The 21,073-nt window shown below is 36.2% G+C and overlaps 1 protein-coding gene across 1 annotated transcript in view; it reads right to left on the minus strand.

Annotated features, from left to right (window-relative positions):
• The window catches only part of LOC5566567 (A disintegrin and metalloproteinase with thrombospondin motifs 12), a gene marked incomplete at its 5' end in the record, with an annotated part of 109,827 nt that overhangs the window by 61,214 nt on the left and 27,540 nt on the right, over positions 1 to 21,073 (minus strand). The window contains 4 exons of the mRNA XM_021848901.1: positions 52 to 395; positions 475 to 585; positions 931 to 1,068; positions 19,060 to 19,225. Coding sequence (XP_021704593.1) covers positions 52 to 395; positions 475 to 585; positions 931 to 1,068; positions 19,060 to 19,225 — 759 coding nt within the window. The remainder of the gene's footprint in view (positions 1 to 51; positions 396 to 474; positions 586 to 930; positions 1,069 to 19,059; positions 19,226 to 21,073) is intronic.

Below are 21,073 nucleotides of genomic sequence, written 5' to 3' on the forward strand. Positions count from 1 at the left end.
ACGCGACCTGAAGTGGGGAACCCTGTCATGGCATTTCATCGCCGAACTTACCTGCAGAAATTTTCCAACGTATTGGCGGCGATGTGCGTCACGTTGAAATCCGCGTGCGATTCCTCCTCTTCAAGAATTATTATTCGCACAACTGTCACCTGGATTGAGTTGCCGATGGTTGGATCCCGGTAGAGGGACGAAACCATGTTCATGATCGTGAGTAAATACTGTTGAAGATCGGCGTCCTGGTGGAACTGTGCCATCGAGTGATCGGCCACGACCAATGCTTCCACGTGTCGTGGAGTGCTGATCGATCGCTTGATACGCTTCTTGGATCCGGTCACTGGACTGACAGCCATGGTCGTCGGCAGGTCACGACTTTTCCGTCCGCCCTGTACAATCACCTAATAAAAGAGGCCTTTGGAAATTTCTTGCTTGCTCTTCGGGTAGCTTTGCAGCCGCCGCCAATAATGTAAGTATTACCTTTCCTTGGTGTTGCCACTCCAGGCGGGTTTCCGTTACCCGGCGGGGTTCCTTAGTGCCGCAGTTACTCGCGTGGCGACGCTTCCGTTTCTTCTTCTTTTTCTTGGTTGGCTGGATGGGGAATAAATGTTTTTTTTTTAATTTCCACTTAATTCACCTATAGGTGTATTCTGAATTTCCATTAGAGGAAGAAGAGAGGGTCAGGCGTCCTCTTAAGTGAATTCACATATATTAGGCGAATACAATCGTTTTTGATGACACTACCGCACAATTTCGTATAATTATTCTGAATTCTTACGATAAATGAGATACTATGAAGGACACGCACTCTTTACAGTGCTTCATAAGCCGTTACAATTAGAAAAAAAATTCCATAAAATCTGTGGTCACCAGAAATCGATTTGACCCCCATTGGCTACACTCAATGAATTCACCTATGGAATATATAATATTTACCTTCGCACGAATATCTCTGACCTCTTTAACGTCAGCACGTTTGAATAGAACATGGGGATGCCCGAACTTGTCCGACGGAGAATGATTCTTCGACGGCTCTATCCAATATTCCGTCTTGTTGGTCCGCAGAAAACCGGTCTGAAAGTGAAACAGCAAAATAAGAGAAAATATTTGTTCACAATGTAACACAGCTGATATTTTATAAATCTAAATTAATTTGGAGCGAAAGAGCAAACCAATTTGACCACACGCAACAATCACGATAACTCAATGGGCACATAAAATCGCATAGGAACCCATTATTGGCCACACTTTAAATGAGTTTTACAATCACGCAGTCGCACAGTAATAAACGAAATGTAGTGGCAGTAAAGATCGCCCCGGCCAAATTAGCTGATTTGGCGAGTGGGCATGCTGCTGCGATGACGGTTATGGTATACTTATGGATACAAAAAAAAGGCTGCGTAAAAACGACACCTGCATTTTGAATGAAAAAAAAAAGAAACTTGCTCGTGTTATTATTTGAACATTTTTGCATGAATGGCGCCAGTTTTATTTATGAAAAAAATAAAATGAAAGTATCTGGAAATACACTGTTTTTTTTATTTCAACAATAACGCAATCCCCTGAAAAGATTTAGAAATTACCTAGTAGATTGCAATTTTTTTACCGGAGATATTTTCAACATCTTCAGGGGCCTTCGTTAGCCATGTTGTTAGAGCCCGTGGCTACAAAGCTCAGCCATGCCATGTATTGGATATACTTTGTAACTCATTGGTACTATACCAAAGAGGAAGCTTCAAAATCATTTTCAAAAATTTATTTTGAATTCTTTGCAGAGCTTTCCTCCATTTTACATATTTATTACATTTGACTTGAATGCCCACAATATGATTTTTGAAAGTTAAATTCTTATCTATCATCTGACCAATTTATTGGAACCCCTCTCATCGTGACAACATGTCTACTTGAAGGTTCCAAATAAAGAGCATTGGGTTTATGTGGGAATATTAATAGTTGAGTTTTGGAAGCATTAGGAGAAATCATCCATTTTTGCAAGTATGAAGAAAAAATATCCAAACTTTTTTGCAATCGACTACAGATGACACGCAGACTTCGTCCTTTGGCGGAGAGGCCTGTGTCATCCGCAAACAAGGATTTTTGACACCCCTGAGGTAACTGTGTGAAAATATTGTATAATATTGGTCCCAAAATGCTGCCTTGAGAACACCAGCTTTTACAGGGAGTCTTTCAGATCTGGAGTTCTGATAATTAACCTGAAGTATACGATTTGATAGATAACTTTGAATTATTCTAACAATGTATGTTGGAAAATTTTTTAATTTTACGATCAAACCTTCATGCCAAACACTGTCGAATGCTTTTTCTATGTCTAGAAGAGCAAGACCAGTAGAATAGCCTTCAGATTTGTTGAAACGAATCAAATATGTTACACGTAAAAGTTGATGAGTGGTCAAATGTCCATGGTGGAATCCGAACTGTTCATTGGCAAAAATTGAATTTTTGTTGATGTGGGCCACCATTCTGTTCAAAATGACCTTCTCTGCAGAGCTTTCTTTCTGGTATAACAACAGCTAGTCCATATTGGTACAACATGGCTGGCCTGAAAATTTGTTTGAATATCAAAAGCTTGTTCTTAAGACAAAGTTTTGATTTTCTATTAATAAGGGGATAGAGACATTTTACATATTTGTTACATTTGGCTTGAATGCCCTCAATGTTATTTTTGAAAGTGAAATTATATGTCTACATGAGGTTTCAAATAAAAAGTTTTTGGTTTATGTGGGCATATTATTTGTTGAGTTTTGAAAGCATTAGGAGAAGTATGCAAGTATGAAGAAAAAATATTGATTTTTTTTTTAAATCTACTACAGATAATACGCAGACTTCGTTCTTTGGTGGAGAGGCCTGTGTCATCAGTAAACAAAGATTTTTTATATGAATCAGATATGAAAATATTGTATAATATTGGTCCCAAAATGCTGCCTTGAGGAACACCAGCCAAATTCTGTCGAATGCTTTTTGTATGTCTAGAAGAGCAAGAATAGCCTTCATATTTGTTGGAACAAATCAAATTTGTTACACTTAAAAGTTGATAAGTGGTCGAATATCCATGGTAGAATCCGAACTTCCGGCAAAAATTGGATTTTCGTTGATGTAGACCATCATTCTGTTCATAATGACCTTTTCAGAAAGTTTACTGATGGAAGAAAGCAAACTGATTGGACGATAGCTAGAAGCTTCTGCAGGATTTTTGTCTGGTTTTAAAATTAGTACAACCTTAGCATTTTTCCTTTTGTCAGGAAAATATGGTAATTGAAAACATTTGTTAAATATATCAAATAAGAATGATAAGCTACTTATCACCAGGTGCTTTCACATTTTTTAATTTTTTAATAATAGTCCTCACTTCTTCCAAATCAGTCTCCCAGGAATTTTCGAAAAAGTTCTCTTGATTGAGAATATTTTCGAAGTCCTGAGTAACTTGATTTTCAATTGGACTAGTAAGTCCTAAATTAAAATTGTGCGCGCTTTCAAACTGCATAGCAAGTTTTTGAGCTTTTTCACAATTAGTTAGTAATAATTTGTTTTCCTCTTTCAATGCCGGCTTCTGAGGTATTTTTTTCAAAATTTTAGATAATTTCCAAAAGGGCTTAGAGCCAGAGTCCAATTGAGAAATTTTATTTTAAAAATTTTTGTTTCTCTATTGTGACATATAATTTTCATAGTAGCATCGTGAGTGCGTTGAAATTGCCTTCTCCTCACGTTTTTAAGACTGATCAAGAGTTTAAGATCATCGTCTATAATCACGGATTCAAATTTTACTTCACATTTTGGAATTGCAATGCTCCTGGCTTCAGCAATGGAGTTTGTTAAAGTTTCGAGAGCATTGTCAATATCAAGTTTTGTTTGTAAAGAAATGTTAACATCAAGATTAGAGTCAATATACGTTTCATATAAATTACAGTCGGCTCGAAAACAATTGAAAGTGGAGCTGATAGGATTGAGAATCGCTTCATGGGATATTTGAAATGTAGCAGAGACATGATCAGAATCAAAATCAGCATGAGTAACTAATTTGCTACAAACATGACTAGCGTCGATTCAGACCAAATCAATCGTAGATGGATTTCTAGAAGAGGAAAACACGTAGGGCTATCAGGGTATTTAATAGGGTCCTAAAATGATTATTGAAATTTTGTTTTTATTTAATAACACGATAGAACATGTTACTGCAACCACTTTAGCAATTTTTTCCGCTCAAAAAATGGCTTAATCATATTTAAACTTTAATTTAAAAATTAGGTCCATACATGAACCTTGACACTTTTGATCATGTTTGACGTTCGCTTGGTCGACAAAAACACCACAGGGGTTGTAGTTTTAACACTGGTGTTGTTCCTATCTGACATTTCGAAGGGGACACGGAAAACAAAATACATCCAAAATTTGAGTTTAAGCCAAGGGGCGTGACAAAATCTAAAAATAATGTTTTTTGGACTTATTAAACAAACGAAAAACATTAAAAAATTGAGTAAACATGTGTTTTTAGCCTTAACTTAAGCGTTTGGCATTACAATTGGGACAGGGCTTTAGGACCCTATTGAGAAATATTCTGAAGATCACTCATCAAATAAAATTTTGCCGTTGGAATTACTTTAAGAATTATTCCATGACCGATGTTTGGCATTGAAGTCACCTATGACAAAAAAAATTGACTTATTGCGAGTCAATTTTCGCAAGCCAGTTTGGAGCAAATTAACTTGCTATCCAGGGCATTAATAAAGCAAATAGGCAGCAATGAAAGTATATTTACCAAGCTGTGTTTCAACTGAAACACCTAAAATTTTAAAAACTGTAGTTTCAAATGACGAGAACAGTTGATGATTTATACGCCTATGAATGATGATTGCAACTCTCCCACATGCCTCATCAAGTCGGTCATTACGATAAACAAAAAAGTTACAATCTTTTTTTTGTTTGAATGCAGGATTTAAATATGTTTCAGTAAGGGGCCGTCCACAAATGACGTAGCATTTTTTCACTGATTTTTTACACCCCCCTCCCCCCTCGTAGCATTACGTCACAAATTCTGGTACTCCCCCCTGGAAAATACGTAGCATATCGAGCACCCCCCCCTATATTTTTTTATTGTTTTCCTTAGTGACTGGGTTGAAACAAAAAATTGGAATTCAGAAGTTCAATACAAAGTTTGACATTAATTACTGACTGAAATTAAAGGATAATCTATTCTAACAGTTTGATATACAGTAGCGCTCAAAAGTAATTTGGAAAAGTTTTAAATAAACATTTTCCTTGGTTTTGGTTTCCAGTTTCTTATAGACTAAATTATATTACTATTGCTGTTCTTACCATAAAAAACAAGTTTACTATCAAAAATGTGAAAAAAAAATGATTGGATTGATGAAGCTCGTTACTGTCGAGTTAGGGTCCAATATATTTTATAATATATTGAACGAAAAATTCGTTATATTAGAGGATTGTTTTTTTTTTAATTATTCGTTGTTAGGAAATAGATTTCAATGAAGATGATCAAGAAAATATATTAATTTGAAATGAATCATCGTTAATATTATCCAATTCCAAATCATTTTAGCAAACAGTGGACAGATAAATAAGAGATTACACTTGAAATGTTTGGAATGTTTAGAAAATTTTAGCGATTATTATACAAATACAATAATCTCTATTAATATTTCAGTTGATTTTTATTATTGTTTCCATACTGAAATAATCTGAAATACAACCTATAATGAAACCGTTGAATAATAAAAATTCTTCAAATTACTGAGTTATTAACAAAATTTAATGATAGGGCAATTTTGTTAACACTCGAATCTATTATCCTCATTAATATTCAGGCTATTCCATCAAGAGCATTGATATATCAAAACAAATGATGAGTTGATTGGGTGGAGATCTCCTGCAACATTGAAGGCATAACTCACGGAATAAATATCTTGCTTTAAATGTAATATTTGCCAAGAAGAGCATATTTTACTTTCTTGAAGAAATAAAGCCCCAACAGAAAATATGGATAAAACTAAAACGGCTGACTTTATGTCATGTTAACAAATGGCAAAAAATATGTACTCCAAGTAGTTAGAGCATTGATTTTTATTCAATTAATTAAACTTATTTTGTTTATTTATCAATTTATTAATTAAGACGCGAATATAATATAATATTCACATAATTATTTGAAGCTTCAAAACATCTGTTTGATTGCATTTATCAAGAAAATCTAAAGTTTCATAGATATTTTTTCAATCCTGTCATATGAATGTTTTGAAGCTTAATCATAATTTCATAACCCAAGTTTATAAGTAAATAAAAAGAAGTTTCATAAAAAATAATTGTATGCAATTTTTTTCAGCGCCTTTCTTTTTACGGACTTAATTCAAAATGCTACGTCCAGTAGCTAGGACCCTTCCCTCCTCCTGGTCACACTTCGTCACAAATTCGTGAAGACCCCCCTCCCCCCTAAAAAGCTACGTCATTTATGGACGACCCCTAATAACTGCTATATCCACGTTATTAGCTGTAAGAAAATTGAACAGCTCGCTCTCTTTACCATTCAAAGAACGAGCATTCCAATTTAAAATATTACATTATTATTTATAGGATCCATTAGAAAAACGTAATCCAATAACAATTTGATTAGTAAATTTAACACCGGCTTGGACTGCTTCAGTCATAGTGGTGGCGTTGAACATTGCTTCAATCATTAGATTCAATTGTTCAGTTAGAAAATTAAAATCAAAGGCAGACATATAGTAAGTGGGTACACTATCTGATGATTTCCCATAAGAATTTTCGGTAGACGAAGAGGCGGAGTAGATGTTTCCTGTGGCGGCAGATTTTTTTCCCATTTGATTTGAAACAATTAGAATGGGTACTCTTAGTATGAATAGGGGAGGAGTTCAAATTACCTGCTACGATATCGGTAAAGGATTTTCCTTAGGAAGACACATTCGAAATTAAGATATTCGAACGGCTACCCGACGGATTAACATTAGTTTGTGAACGACCGTTATCGTTACGGATATTATCTTTCATCTACCTGGCATGAGACTCGACGACTCGCCTACGCGGAGGACAAGCCCAAAAATTTGACTTATGTTTGCCCCCGCAATTCGAGCATATAAACTTGGTGGTATCTTCCTTCACTGGACAGGTATCAGAAGGCCGGCTCCAAAGGCACGTTCCCCACCAGTTGGGAGATCCTCGGCAAAACGCGAAAGTCTCCATTCTTTGCGATTTGGAAGGAGACCTTGATTCCTCTTCCTCAAGATCTGCTGCCTAAATCCCCCAAATTAGGAACAACTGACCACGATAGGCGGCACTCTTTGCTTCCTCACGTCAATCAAAGAGCCTGGGCTAGACACTGCTTCGATTTGGCGTTTTGTCTAGAGCATCGAATTGATTGCTCATTTCGATACAATTATCAACAGTTTTCATTTCACCCTTGGAAGAAAGTTCGCATTCCGGAGAAATGTCTTTTCTTCCAATTTTACCACGTCCGGTAACAGTTTTATATCCCGCTTTTTTTTTTAGGAAGCTTTCAATTCTGAGATTCACCCTTCCTGTTGTTCGTGGTTGCTATCATTTTTAGTGAACAAACAAAAGAAGAAGAGACCTTCTTAGAGGTTTTTTTTTTTTTTCCAAGACGATATCCAAGAAGGATTACCACCGCTAGCTTTCGCTGAGTTGTCCTCAACTAAACCGCAGAATTTTTGGCTATGGTTTGTACAGCTATAGATTCCTCGGAAGATTATTGGTATATTCTCGACAATTTTTAATTGCTTCTGAGTTGTGAACATCTTATTTTAATGCAGCGTACAATTCCAAACCTATCTACAATTCGATAAAAAAACGGAATTTATATCAAAGCATACGATGCAAATGTGAAACTAGAAATCTCATTAAGCTTCCGATGTCTCTCTAGTATGACATTCCACGGCTTAACCCGTGTCGGCTCGTGGCGCAACCCGCCAGGGGCCAACACGGAATGCCCCCGAGATTAATTAAAATATTATGCACCGAACGATTACCAGTCAATTAAGCTCGAAATGGACCCCAGTCGTGACTGGGATTAATAAATATCAAGTCGACGGTCAAGTCTCGAGAGCGACAACCGTCGGTTGGTTTCAGTGGCCAAGACATAGACTTTTGCGATCAAGCACTGAATGGACGTGGTGTGAGTCTAATTGGAACCGACATAAGAGGGAGGTTCGTGTGCTAATAAAGATTTATCACTTTACGAACTGGAACTCTTAAACTAATCCGTCCGGAAAATGTCAATTTGTGGCTCTGTTGGGACTCTTGTAGAGCAAAACATCACTCGAACTCGACATGGTCGATGATGACGGCAATCGATTCAGGCGACTCGTGTTGGTCATGAAATTTACGGGGATTTTAAGTGTCAATTCGGTATTACAATCTTAGTAATTGAAAGAATTGGATTTTTTTCTTGGGTCACCTCCGCAATGAACATTGAGTAAACCTAGTCGCAGTGACGTGAATTACTGGGAAGCTGATAATCATTAATTTACTGCTTAGCTAGCATTTGAAATAGAATGTCCGGAATGCATGAGAATGTAAAATAGCAGACTTGACGCCATCTGCCTTCAATAAATATTGTTAAAAGTTTACATCACGCTGTGCGACACTGGCTTAGCTGTAACTGAAAACGAGTGGCGTTTCACCATCAACTAATAGAAACGGTGAAATACGGTTTTCATTAGCCAGCGGACTGTCAACGATAATAACATTTTTGCCCCATTCCGGCTGGAAATTCTAGTTTTCATGGAGTACAACTGAAATCGATTATTTCATTTAAATCGTTGACATCGAGGTTGAAGTGAAACCGATAAAACGTGGATACCTCGTGTCAGTGGGCATGTCAGGTGAACTTAACGATCACCGACAGTAGTGTTATTAAACACGCCATTTAATCGTAAAAATAACATCATTTTGGATCGTTAAGTTAGCAGTAAAGAATGGTAGTTCAAGATGTTTGAAAGTCTATTATGTTAGATTTGCTGCTAGTGAAAAAGAATGTTCTAGTTTCCGAAGTGCAACATTACAATAATTATCTTTTTTTTTACTAATTTTGCAGTTCAGATTTGTATTGCTGCATGCATGTTACATTTCTTACACGCAAAAAATCCGTTCCCATATGCGTGAACAAAAAGTCATAATGAACAGAACACATGACATGTCCTATCTCGTGATTCGGTTCCCAAAAGCATGAATACTTGCATCTCATTTTTATGAACGTCATCACCGATCCAAGAAGACAGTTCTTGTCTGCTCCACTTGCATGCAGGTTTCGTAACGCTCTCAATGACATGACTTGAAAATCACGGTAGCGAGAATCCATAATGTAAAAAAGTTTCACGATTTTGTTCTTGATAACAAGAACTCAGTTCATGCGCACTGTCAAAACTAATAACACAGCACAACAACAAATAAACGATAGTCAACGAAGGAGACGTGAATGTGAATCGGCAATTCCAATAGCATTCCAGCGATTTTTTAATGGAATGTTCAACTGTTTTCCACACAGATAATTTGGTTAGTTTTTTCTGCCGTTGTTGCTGGTGCAAATTTATGCCTTTTGGTAAGGACTGCCGGTTTACTGCTGGAATTTGACATATCCTACAGAATCGTGCCTTTCGAAAGCTTTGCTAGTACGGATTTTCTGCTGCCTTGCTATCTTTCTACGGATTGCATCTTTATGGCATTGTAGCTAAAATAGCAGCAGCATATTCATATTTGGAGAAAATATTCTAAAACTACATATTCAAATACAAAAAGTGTACCGTAAGAAGATCTTGTTATTTGTGATTAAAATCACGGTTTGTGAAACGCCGTCATGAATATCGTTTCTGTTTCCGAGAACAATGTTCGTGATAAGTGGAAAAAAATCACGGATCGATCAGTTTTGCAGGCGTTACGAATGGTTTGTGGAACAAAGTTCCAGATTGCATGATTTGCGTTCATGGTGTATATTTGCAAAGGCGAAATCAGATTGTTCTGGAATTCGCGACTGGATGTTCGCTTTTTCTAGAAACGTTTTATTTGCGTGTAAAGCTTAATACAAAAAATTTAAAACCACGAATTCTTAAAGCTCAAACACTTTTTTTTTATCAAAAAAACTAAATTGAGAATTGTTCATCAGTTATGGAAGGTGGAGAGAATGTTTGCTGACCAAGAACAACAACAAAACAAAATGCTCGCGAGCATTAAAGTGGTGATTTAATCATATCTGTCGTACTCGCGAGTAAACGAAGCTAAAACTTGTCAGAGTTAAATGCGCTTTAAAAAAAAGCTTTTTTCCGTCAGAGATTACTGGTGTCCAAGGGTTATTGACTACGAGCTAGTAGGGGAAAAGCACTAATTTTCGACCCACTAGAATTTTGTGCCAATTTTCGGATTTTCATACAAAGTAAGCCTAAATCGTATGAATGGGTCGAAAACTAGTGCTGGGTCGAAGATTGGTGCTTCTACCCTAGTTTAATGTCAATTTGACGAATATACAATTGATTTGTCTGCCAAATATATAATAAATCACACCTTGTTCGAATACTCGCGAGTAAATGTTCGTGGACCGTTTGCAATCTTTTTGGTATGTTCTCCCGAGCAGGCGGGTCAAAACTTACTTACACCAAGACTGTTCGCGAATCTGTCATGTTTGTTTTGCGTTGGTTAACACTCGTGAGGTACTCGTGATGTTAACATTTCCTACACTGTTTTTCAAAACGCTTTCATAACGCAGAACGTTTTTTTTACGCATTTTTACTTACAGTTTCGCTTCTGGATTTCCTCCAGAAATTCAGGATTTCCCCTGACATTTTTCAAAAGTTTGTTGTGTGGTTCTTCAGTTTTTACGAGTTTCCAATCAATTCCTTCATAAAATCCTTGAAGATTTTCTTCAGAGGAAGCAAAACGATGCACAGTCAATGAAGAACCTTTTTCGAAAAATTCAATGAAAAGTTTCCCAATTTGAGCAAAAGTGGTAATTTATTATTTTTCTCTGACATCAGATGTCATCCTCAAGGAAATAAACAACAAATGAAAAATATAGGTTTCTGGTAGAAATTGTCCAGATTACGATTTTTTTTTCCCAGTTTTTGAGGATAAACAGAAAGTGTCTCATCTTATAGAACATGGGGCAAGAAGAAAACCTTAGGATATGTCGATTCAAATCAAGGTTTATTAGCTCAATTTTCAAAGAGTATTCCTTTGCAAGCGCAAATTCATCTTTTGTTTTAAATGACGCAATCAATAGGATTGAAAAAAATACAAGGTATATGTCAAATAAAGATTTTTTTAATGTCCCTTTTAATAAAGTTTTTTGACGAGGTGCGGAGTAAATATGACACGCATGGGACAAGAAGACCTCATAATCATGCGTTCATTCCAAATTATTAGTTTATCATTGACTAAAACGGAATAAGGGATTCGTTAAACAACCCTTCCCATATCCAAACTCCCAGTGTTTTCTTGTGGAAGTGCAGGGGACTTTACGGCTTTGTTTGAGCAAGCAGCACGTCCACCTTTTCTCCCCATCCCCAAATTGGATGATTTTAATAAAAAAAAAATAGTTTTTTTTTTGTAGTTTGAAGGAAAGGGCACGTTTTTCTTAGTATGACACGATTTTTATGCACTTCAATATCTCAATGTTCATATTATAAAAGATTAACCTTTACGTTACCAACCTCCGACAAGGCATTTTCAAATACCTACCATTTCGTCAATTCCCATTCGATTTTTTTTAAACCATCGTCAGTTTGCTTTTAAAAGGTTTCAGTTATTCGTCATAAATGGAGAATTCTGAATTCGGAACCATGCCGGAGGTATTCCGGGTTGTACTGGGGTCACGAGGGTGCTAAATTTTGGAAATGTGATTATATTTTTATTTATTGCAGTTGCAACACTGGAGTTTTTATGTAAAATATATGATAATGGTCTATTGTCAACATTTCAACATAATTCGAATAAGTGAACCGTTCCGGAACATGGTAGCCGGTTCCGCCAGGGCCAATTTGGGGACATTTCAGTTTCATGTCCAAAACATACCGTGCGACGACTCAATCTTCATGAATTCGGGAGAACATGTCAATAAAAGAAGAAAAACCCCGGTTCAAACAGATTTGGCCACTCCAGATCTCCTGGCACAGGTTCCACGAAGGCCTCTTTGGGGGCATTTCCGTTTTATGTCCAAAACATACCGTGCGACGTCTCAATCTTCTTGAATTCAAAAGAACATGTCGATAAAGGAAGAATAAACTAAATATTCATAGAATTGGCAACTTCAGAGTGCCTGACACAGGTTCCGCCAGGGCCTCTTTGAGGACATTTCCGTTTATTGTCGAAAACATACCGTGCGACGTCTTAATCTTCATGAATTTGAGAAAACTTGGCAATAAACTAAGATTTTGCCACTCCAGAGCAATACAATTTGAATTGGGGCAAATGAACTGGCTTATTAAGTTTCAAGCACCAAAAACAAAAAAAATGCATAAAAAATTTGTAAGTAAAACATTTGTGGATAATGAGCATGAGCACAAACATAGATGACCGCTTCGTGGTTGCACTCCGTGATTGACCAGAGCAGTCGAAGATGCACAGAGATTTAGTGATTGGAACATGGGATTAGCGAACCATTCTCAAAGAGCACGAACCGAGAGTTCAAAGACTGAATATACCTCTGCATCTCCACAATTCCAAGTACATTGTGTTAGTGGGTGTTTCCGGTTCCATCGCTCGCTCCAGCTGGAGCAAGCAATACAATCGATGGACCAAATATTTATGACTGGATTACACCACTTTTTCTTCGCACTGCGCGAACCGGACACGTCTGATTTCTATTGCATCGCTCTCTCTCCCGTAGTTGCAAGTGACACAATCGATGGACCGAACACTAATCTGTAGGAAAACCCTTTGCGGGTAATAGATGAAATCTCGTGTGGGTTCCAAATTAAATAATTGAATAAGTGGTACGATTGACGGAACCGACGTTTAGTCAAATTTATTCTTCTTTAAACGGCAGTAAATATGCTAAAGGTCAGTAAGCTAAAAGGATTTCATAAATCATAAGACTGTTTTTATGGTGTATTCATGAGGAATTCCAAAGCGAATACCTTTAAAGATTTTATCAACAAATTTATTGAGAACCCTGAGTAATTAATAGAAAATTTTCTTCGAAATTTACAATAGATTCTTGGTAACATTCTAGCCAAAACCTTTTTAGGATTCTTGTTGGATTTTTGATGATGTTCGAAACAAAGTTTTGGTGGATTCCTTGTTCGTTTTCTTCTCAGCTTTCTGCTGAGTTTTAACTAGTTGCACAGTGCATTCTTGGCGTATTCATGAAGATCTGCATAACAGATTTTCCAAAAATCGTGGAAAACATCAGATCAGAAAGATCTTACCTAAGACTGCATCAGTGAAGAGAAGCCACATCAGTTTGTATGTATTTTATCCTAGATTTATTTGAACACTTTCCAGAATTTTCATTATGCTTTACCCGTGGCACATCATGTTTTGTTCAAATAACGGAAAATTTTCAAAAAAGTGTTTTTAGCGAAACCTATTCCATGTGCTCTGGAGTAGCCAGATCTGTTGGTAGCTAGGTCATTCTTCATTTAAGGTACCGTGGGGTAAGTGGATACAGAAAAATCAATAGTTAGCTTCATTGTTATGTACAGCTAACGTGAATAATGTAACTTAAACTTTTTTCTGTGGATAACAAATAAGGGACTATTATACTTCATATCGTCATTTATTCCGATTTTTCTGATTGTTATGTATTGAGTATGAGAGACTTACAAATTTGCGCCAAATGATTCACTTGTTCCACCATGGTGGGGTAAGTGGATCACCATTAAAAAAAATCTGTTCTCGAAACAAATGTAGTGTGATTATGTTTAATAAGAATCATATAACCCTCGTTTTTGTTATTAGTGCTAGAAATGTTACATGTTAATACTTTAACATTAAAAAGTATCTTTATTTAATCAAAATATAATAAAAAGTATGTATATATTAGCTCATACTAATTTGAACAAAAAAAAAATACATTGTAAGTAGAAAAATTTGGAGAAAATTCATCCATTTATACGCATAAGTTATACAAAAGTATTGTAAGATAATTCCTAACGATATTTTCGAAAAACACTCTTGGTTTAAAAATATTAGTTACATTTACTTTTGAATAACAAACTGAAATCGTTCTATTTTATTTATGAATATATGTGTATCATCTGTCTAGAACAATTTATATGGTCATATCAGGTACGATACTATGCTTTCGATTGGAAAATTAGTATATTTTGCTCTTTTACAACTCAACTTAGATAAACCACGAAAAGTTTCGTGTGAATTTTGAATTTTTTTTTATATTTTTTTTTTTATACAAGAAAGGTTAAAACAACTTTTAAGTGGATTAATTCAAATTTTCTATGGTCAATTTGACAAATTCAAGATGGAAATGGAACAAAATAAAGGAAAACAACATTTGCGGATATTAAAGCTTATTAAAAATCTCGTAAGCAGTCTGCCATTAAATGATAATTATTCTTGATCCACTTACCCCACCCCATTAAAAAGTAGGGGTAAGTGTACCATGTCCAATATATTTGTATTTATTTATAAAAATGACATATTTTTCATTGTGATTCATTTAATTAGAACTGAAATGTTCACCATGCGTCGAAAAAAATAATAGAATTCGCTTTTAGGCAGAGATACAATGGATTTTTGATTGATGGAAAACAATTTTCAAATTAATTACTTTTTGCAGCTAACAAGTTTGCTTGTGTTAGTGTACGTGTAGTACCAGTTTCGCAATAGTATCAGTGTGGGCGTAAAAACATAACCTAAAACGAAGCAATGGTACGAAAACATTCAACATATTCAAGTATTTATGCTTTATACTGACAAATGATCCACTTACCCCACTGATACACTTCCCCCACTGTACCTTATTGACATAATGTTTCCTTCGAATAACGGTGATGTCATAAAATAGGCCTTTCTGGAACCTGTACGTGATGCTCAGGAGTGGAAACACAGGGTTTATTTCTCAATAATTAACATGTTCTGTCGAATTCATGAAGATTGAAAGGTTGCACAATAGGTTTTGGACATGAAACTGAAATATTCCCCAAGAGGCCTTGGCGGAACCAGTACCAGGTGCTTAGGAGTGACATAATTAGTTGATACCTAGTTCATACTTCATTAATTAACATGTTCTTTCGAATTCACGAAGATTGACATGTCACACGGTTTGTTATGTATATAAAACAGAAATATCTCCAAGGAGACCCTGGTGGAACCTGTGCTTGGAGTGGTCACATCACATGTTTATAAGTTGATTCTTCTTTTATTGACATGTTTTTTTTCACAATTCCCAAAGATTGAGACAAAAGCAGAAATATCCCCAAAGAAGCCTTTGAGGAACCTGTACCAGAAGCTATGGAGTGGCCAAATCTTTTATTACCGTGTTATTTTTCATTTATTGACAAGTTATTTAAAATTCATTAAGATTGAGATGTCGCACGGTATGTTTTTGGACATAAAATGAAATTGTTCCCCAAGAAGCCCTCGTGAAACCTGTACAAGGAGATCTGGAGTGGCCACATCTGTTCGTATCGAGCTTTTTCTTCTTTTATTGACATGTTCTCTTGAATTCACGAAGATTAATACGTCGCACGGTATGTTTCCGACAAAAAACGGAAATGTCCTCAAAGGGGCCCTGGCGGAACCTGTGTCAGGTGCTGTGGAGTGACCACATCTATGGATATTTAGTTTATTTTTCCTTTATTGACATGTTCTCCCTCATTCATGAAGATTGAGACGTCGCACGGTATGTTTTGGACATGAAACGGAAATGTCCCCAAACTGGCCCTGGCAGAACCGGCTACGATGTTCCGGTACGGTCCACTTATTCAAATTATGTTGAAATGATGACAATCGACCATTATCTCACGTTTTATATTAAAACTTTAGTGTTGTAGCTGAAATAAATAAAACAAATAATCACATATCCCGAATTTGGCACCCTCGTGACCCCAGTACAACCCGAAATATCTCCGGCAAGGTTCCGAATACAGAATTGTCCATTTATGACAAATAACTGAAACCTTTTTAAAGTAAATTGAGGTTAGTTTCAAAAAAATCTAATGGAAATTGACGAAATGCCATCTGTTTGAAAATGCCTTGTCAGAGGCCGGTAACGTAAAGGTTAAAAAAGATTTCAATCCATCGACTCAATCACATTTCAATTTACATAACAACAGCTCGTCCAGAAGTGAAATTTGTCGAGGGGTGATTCATAAGTGAATTCTATACTACAGTTGACGTTCCATATCTTGGTATCGGAGAGATCATCGAGATTTGGAGAGATCGAGACATAGAATAAATTTTAATGAATACAGAAAATCATTCCTTTACCACGAAAATTGAAAACAAACAGACGGCATTTCGTCTTCGCAAATTGTTTTGAACCTCTGAAATCTAGTCTCGGGAATGAAAATCACATCGAGATAGGGAGATATCGAGATAAAGAGGCAGTGCGCATTGTACCTTCGTGCTGTGCATACACGAATTCTCTCTGCTCTTGGAAGTTTTCTTAAAAACTACCTAAAGCAATAAAACAGTACTTTTCAGTTTTTGTTGTTGTTTGAGAGGGACTTTAACCCGAAGGTCATTCCTCCCTTGTACTTTTCAATGCTACAAAAACAGTGCTCGTCTTCTTCTGTTCATTCCCTAAACATGGTTGCAACTACAAACAAAAGGAAGAGCGAATCTCTGAATTCACAACTTCCTTCCAAAAAAGTGGGATTTAAAACTGTCACTAAACATGGCAAGAATGGAAGAAAGGACGTTTCTCCGGAATGCGAATTTTCTGAAATGAATAATGTTGATAATTGTATCGAAATGAGCAATCTGATCGATGCTCTAGACAAATTTTCCGAACACCAAATCGAAGCAGCCTCTAGCCCGGGCTCTTTGATTGAAGTGAGGAAGCAAAGAGAGCCGCCTATCGTGGTCAGTTGTTCCGAATTTGGGGAATTTAGGCAGGAGATCTTGAACTCCATTAGGGGAATCAGGGGATTTCCTTCCAAACAAAATTTTGAAAATGATTCTGAGGCTTCCTCCCTGGTATAGTACCAATGAGTTACGTAGAATATCCAATGCTGAAACATTGGAACGAATGTCAAATAAAATAATTAATAATTTCAGGCAAAATTCGTTACAATCTTCTATTATCACGATTAATGCGTTATATGTTTAGGTTAAGTTAAGTTAAGTAAATTAAAAACGTTATTTTTCTCCTCTTATGAGCAAGTGAAATCAACTCACCTGTATCAAATCTGAACTGCTACGGCAAATTAAATGTAATATGTTGTTTACAAATGTTAATAAAATCCTAAATTTGTTTTACCAAATTAGGATGATAGTGTTTTCTTATAACACAGAATTCCTAGATATAAGAAATGAATGTAATGTTTGAAATGATACTAATAAAGAAATTAAAAAATAACCTTAAATTTCCCAACATACATTGTTAGAATAATTCAAACATATCTGTACACTTTAGGTTAATTATCAGAACTCCAGGTCTGAAAGACTTCCTGAAAGAGCTGGTGTTCCTCAAGGCCGCATTTTGGGACCAATATTATACAATATTTTCATACCTGATTCATATCAAAAATCTTTGTTTGCGGATGACACAGGCCTCTCCTCCAAAGGACGAAGTCTGCGTGTCATCTGTAGTAGATTTCAAAAAGTTTGGATATTTATTTTTCATACTTGCATACTTCTCCTAATGCTTCCAAAACTAAACTTATAATATTCCCACATAAACAAAAGCTCTTTTTGAAACCTTCAAGTAGACATGTTGTCTCGTTGAGATAGGTTCCAATTAATTGGTCAGATGAAGTTAAGTATCTAGGGCTCATGCTAGATATTAATTTAACTTTCAACAATAACATTGAGGGCATTCAAGTCAAATGTAATAAATATGTAAAATGTCTCTATCCCCTTATTAATAGAAAATCGAAAATTTGTCTTAAAATCAAGCTTTTGATTTTCAAACCAACTATGTTGCATGCTGTACCAATATGGACTAACTGTTGTAATACCAGGAAGAAAACTCTGCAGAGGATTTGAAATAAAATTGTGAAGATGATTCTGAAGCTTCCTCCCTGGTATAGTACCAATGAGCTACATAGAATATCAAATGTTGAAACATTGGAACAAATGTCAAATAAAATTAATAATAATTTCAGGCAAAAATCGTTACAATCGTCTTATGCCACGATTAATGCGTTATATGTTTAGGTTAAGTTAGGTTAAGTAAATTAAAAGCGTTTTTTTATAAGCAGGTGAAATCAACTCACCTGAAAAAAATCTGAACTGCTACGGCAAATGAAATGTAGTATGTTGTTAACAAAATGTAAATAAAATCTTAGATTTGTTTTACCAAATTAGGATGATAGTGTTGTCTAACACAGAACACCTAGATATAAGAAATGAAGAAAAAAGTACATTTGGCCCGTTTAGCAAAACATAATGTACACAATTTTTTAAGGCAAAAAAGAGTACATGCTCTCTTAAAAGAGTACGTCTAGTAACCTTACACTAGATTGATTCATTATACTGGAATAAAATATCTGTGAAATTCATGATCATAATCTGTCTGTTCAAATATTGGTCTGCTCAGAATTTTGAATATCACGTTATAATTTTAATTACATAACCTCGTTATGTTTCTTAGGAGCACCTTGTTACTAACTTTGTATTCTCTCGTAATGAAAAACTCACGATTTGTCAGTAATTAATTAGCTACCCGGACTGATGATGAAATCTGATTGAGAGTTTATTTTGTCCGATGATGCCATTATCGCGAAATAAAGAGCGATCATGTGTTTCTTCGAACGAAGCATTCGTCAAGACTGCCGATAAATTAATCAATTATCCTAACGATATTATAATGATACGTTCAATAATTGCAACTCGTTATGAGGGAGAGATATACATATAAAGAAAGAGAAGAAATCATCCACTCACCAGCCCATTGCAGGCGGACAGGGCCACTCGGGAGTGCTCATGACCTCGGATGTGTCCTTGGTAGTGACAGCTGTTGATGTGCTTCTTGGGACGTGCTCGGGTGCGTAGGTCTCGCCGGTGGCGCTCCACTACCATTAAAGGCGCTACGAACGATTCCGTTGATGGTCTGCCACGTTATTGGAAGATATGGGGAAAAAGAACGGGAAAAAATAGTCAGAAAATCAGAACGAGATCAATGCGGCGCTGCGCTGTTATGGTTGCGCGTTGGATGAGGCGGAGAAAATTAGCCACGGAGCAGACGGACGCCGGCCAGCCCCTGTCAGTCAGACACAGCCAGAGTCCAGTCGTCAGTCAGCGTCCAGACCAACAGTTGGATTTAATTTTCATTTCATTGTCTTTTTATGGAAAATTAAATTCCGCTCATATATGGCTACATCTGTCTGATGCCGGCGGTGGTGAGGTGAGATGTGAGTGCATGATTGTGCCACCGCACTATGTGGCAGAAACTTACTATGATTGGCCAAAACCTTTAGGGCTCTGGGGATGCATGCTATATGTTCAATGCCTTCGACAAATTATCTGCGTGAATTCAAAATTCATTTTGACGGTATTGAACTATATCTAGTTACTACTTTTCCAGAACAGTTTTATCTTTAAATAGGAGCGTTGTTCATGTTCATTCGCAGATTCTGTTTCAATGTCTAGGAAAGTTCATCGTGCTTCATGTTTCTCATCGCTGCTCAGCAACACCGGATGTGATCCTATATAAAATGACCAACAGCACAGTGCAGACTTTGAGTTTGAAGATAATGCCTAAATATATGACGATCAGATTATTCACGAATGAACAAACATGATAAGCGAAAAAATAGTAATAGTAGAAACTGAGATAATAGGTGAGAACGTTGGGAGTAGCGTCACGAAAACTGTTCATGCACACTTTATCGCTGTTTCTTCCTTTTTCCTGGAATGGAAAATTGTTTTTTCTCCCGTATGTCTTGACTCGGAAGCCTGGACTTAAGCGCCATTACGCCGAATGAGAAGATAACAAATTCTGGTCCCTTTCTAACGGCCTTATATATCTTCGAAAGTAACAAATGTAGAAAAAGGATCTTCTGCATTCTTAAAACAAATTTCTAAAAATGTGTTGCTAAACTTGCTCTTTTTTCATTTTTAAAACGAAAACTATTTTCGAATGAACATAAAACGATTTCCATAATTATCATTTAACTGTGTCATCCTAATCGAAAACACTAAGAATCTCAAGATGATGTGTATTAACTTGAAAATTTAACAATTATCACAAAAAAGTCGACAATCCAGGGAGGACAAATACTTCGGAATTGGATTAAATAGGAAAATTAAAGCGAAATTTGCGAAAAGTTACATGTCATCTTGGTCAGAACTAAACTCATGACTAGATAGGGCACGTTACTGCTGCACTACAAGAGAATAAACGAAGTAGACAACCTGGATTCGATATCAACTCAATCACGTGGTCCTCTTTCGTAAAGCGCACAATTAGATGCTCATCCAAACACCGAGAATACGTGTTCACGAATTCCACTTCAATTTGTCTAGTTTGCAAAGTAATGTCTAGACTTTCGATAGTAGTCAGAAATTCCACTCGGATGGTCCATAACTAAAAGCACAAAAAATCACATGTTCCAACGAGGGATTGACTTGGTGTAGTACTTATTGTTAGAACACACTCTAGTCACGCTTAGGACCTGGAGCATTCGCGAGATCGTCACTTATGAATTAAAAAAGTTATAATGACTTCCTTTGGAAGGGAAGAAGAGCCCATGGCTCCGCAATTAACTAATCCAGTGTTAAAAATTTCGTAAATAGAAATGAAAAAATATATTAAAAAAATACCCTTTTATTATAAAAACATGTCCAATTGTTATGACTGTTTTTTTTTACAAAATTTCCAATGAAATTGTTTTGTGTGTGATGAGCAAGTCGTTGCACAAAATACTAGAACGAAGGAGAGTAAATCTTAATTTATCTG

Source organism: Aedes aegypti, chromosome 3, assembly GCF_002204515.2.
Source record: "Aedes aegypti strain LVP_AGWG chromosome 3, AaegL5.0 Primary Assembly, whole genome shotgun sequence".
Classification (NCBI taxonomy): Eukaryota; Metazoa; Arthropoda; class Insecta; order Diptera; family Culicidae; genus Aedes; species Aedes aegypti.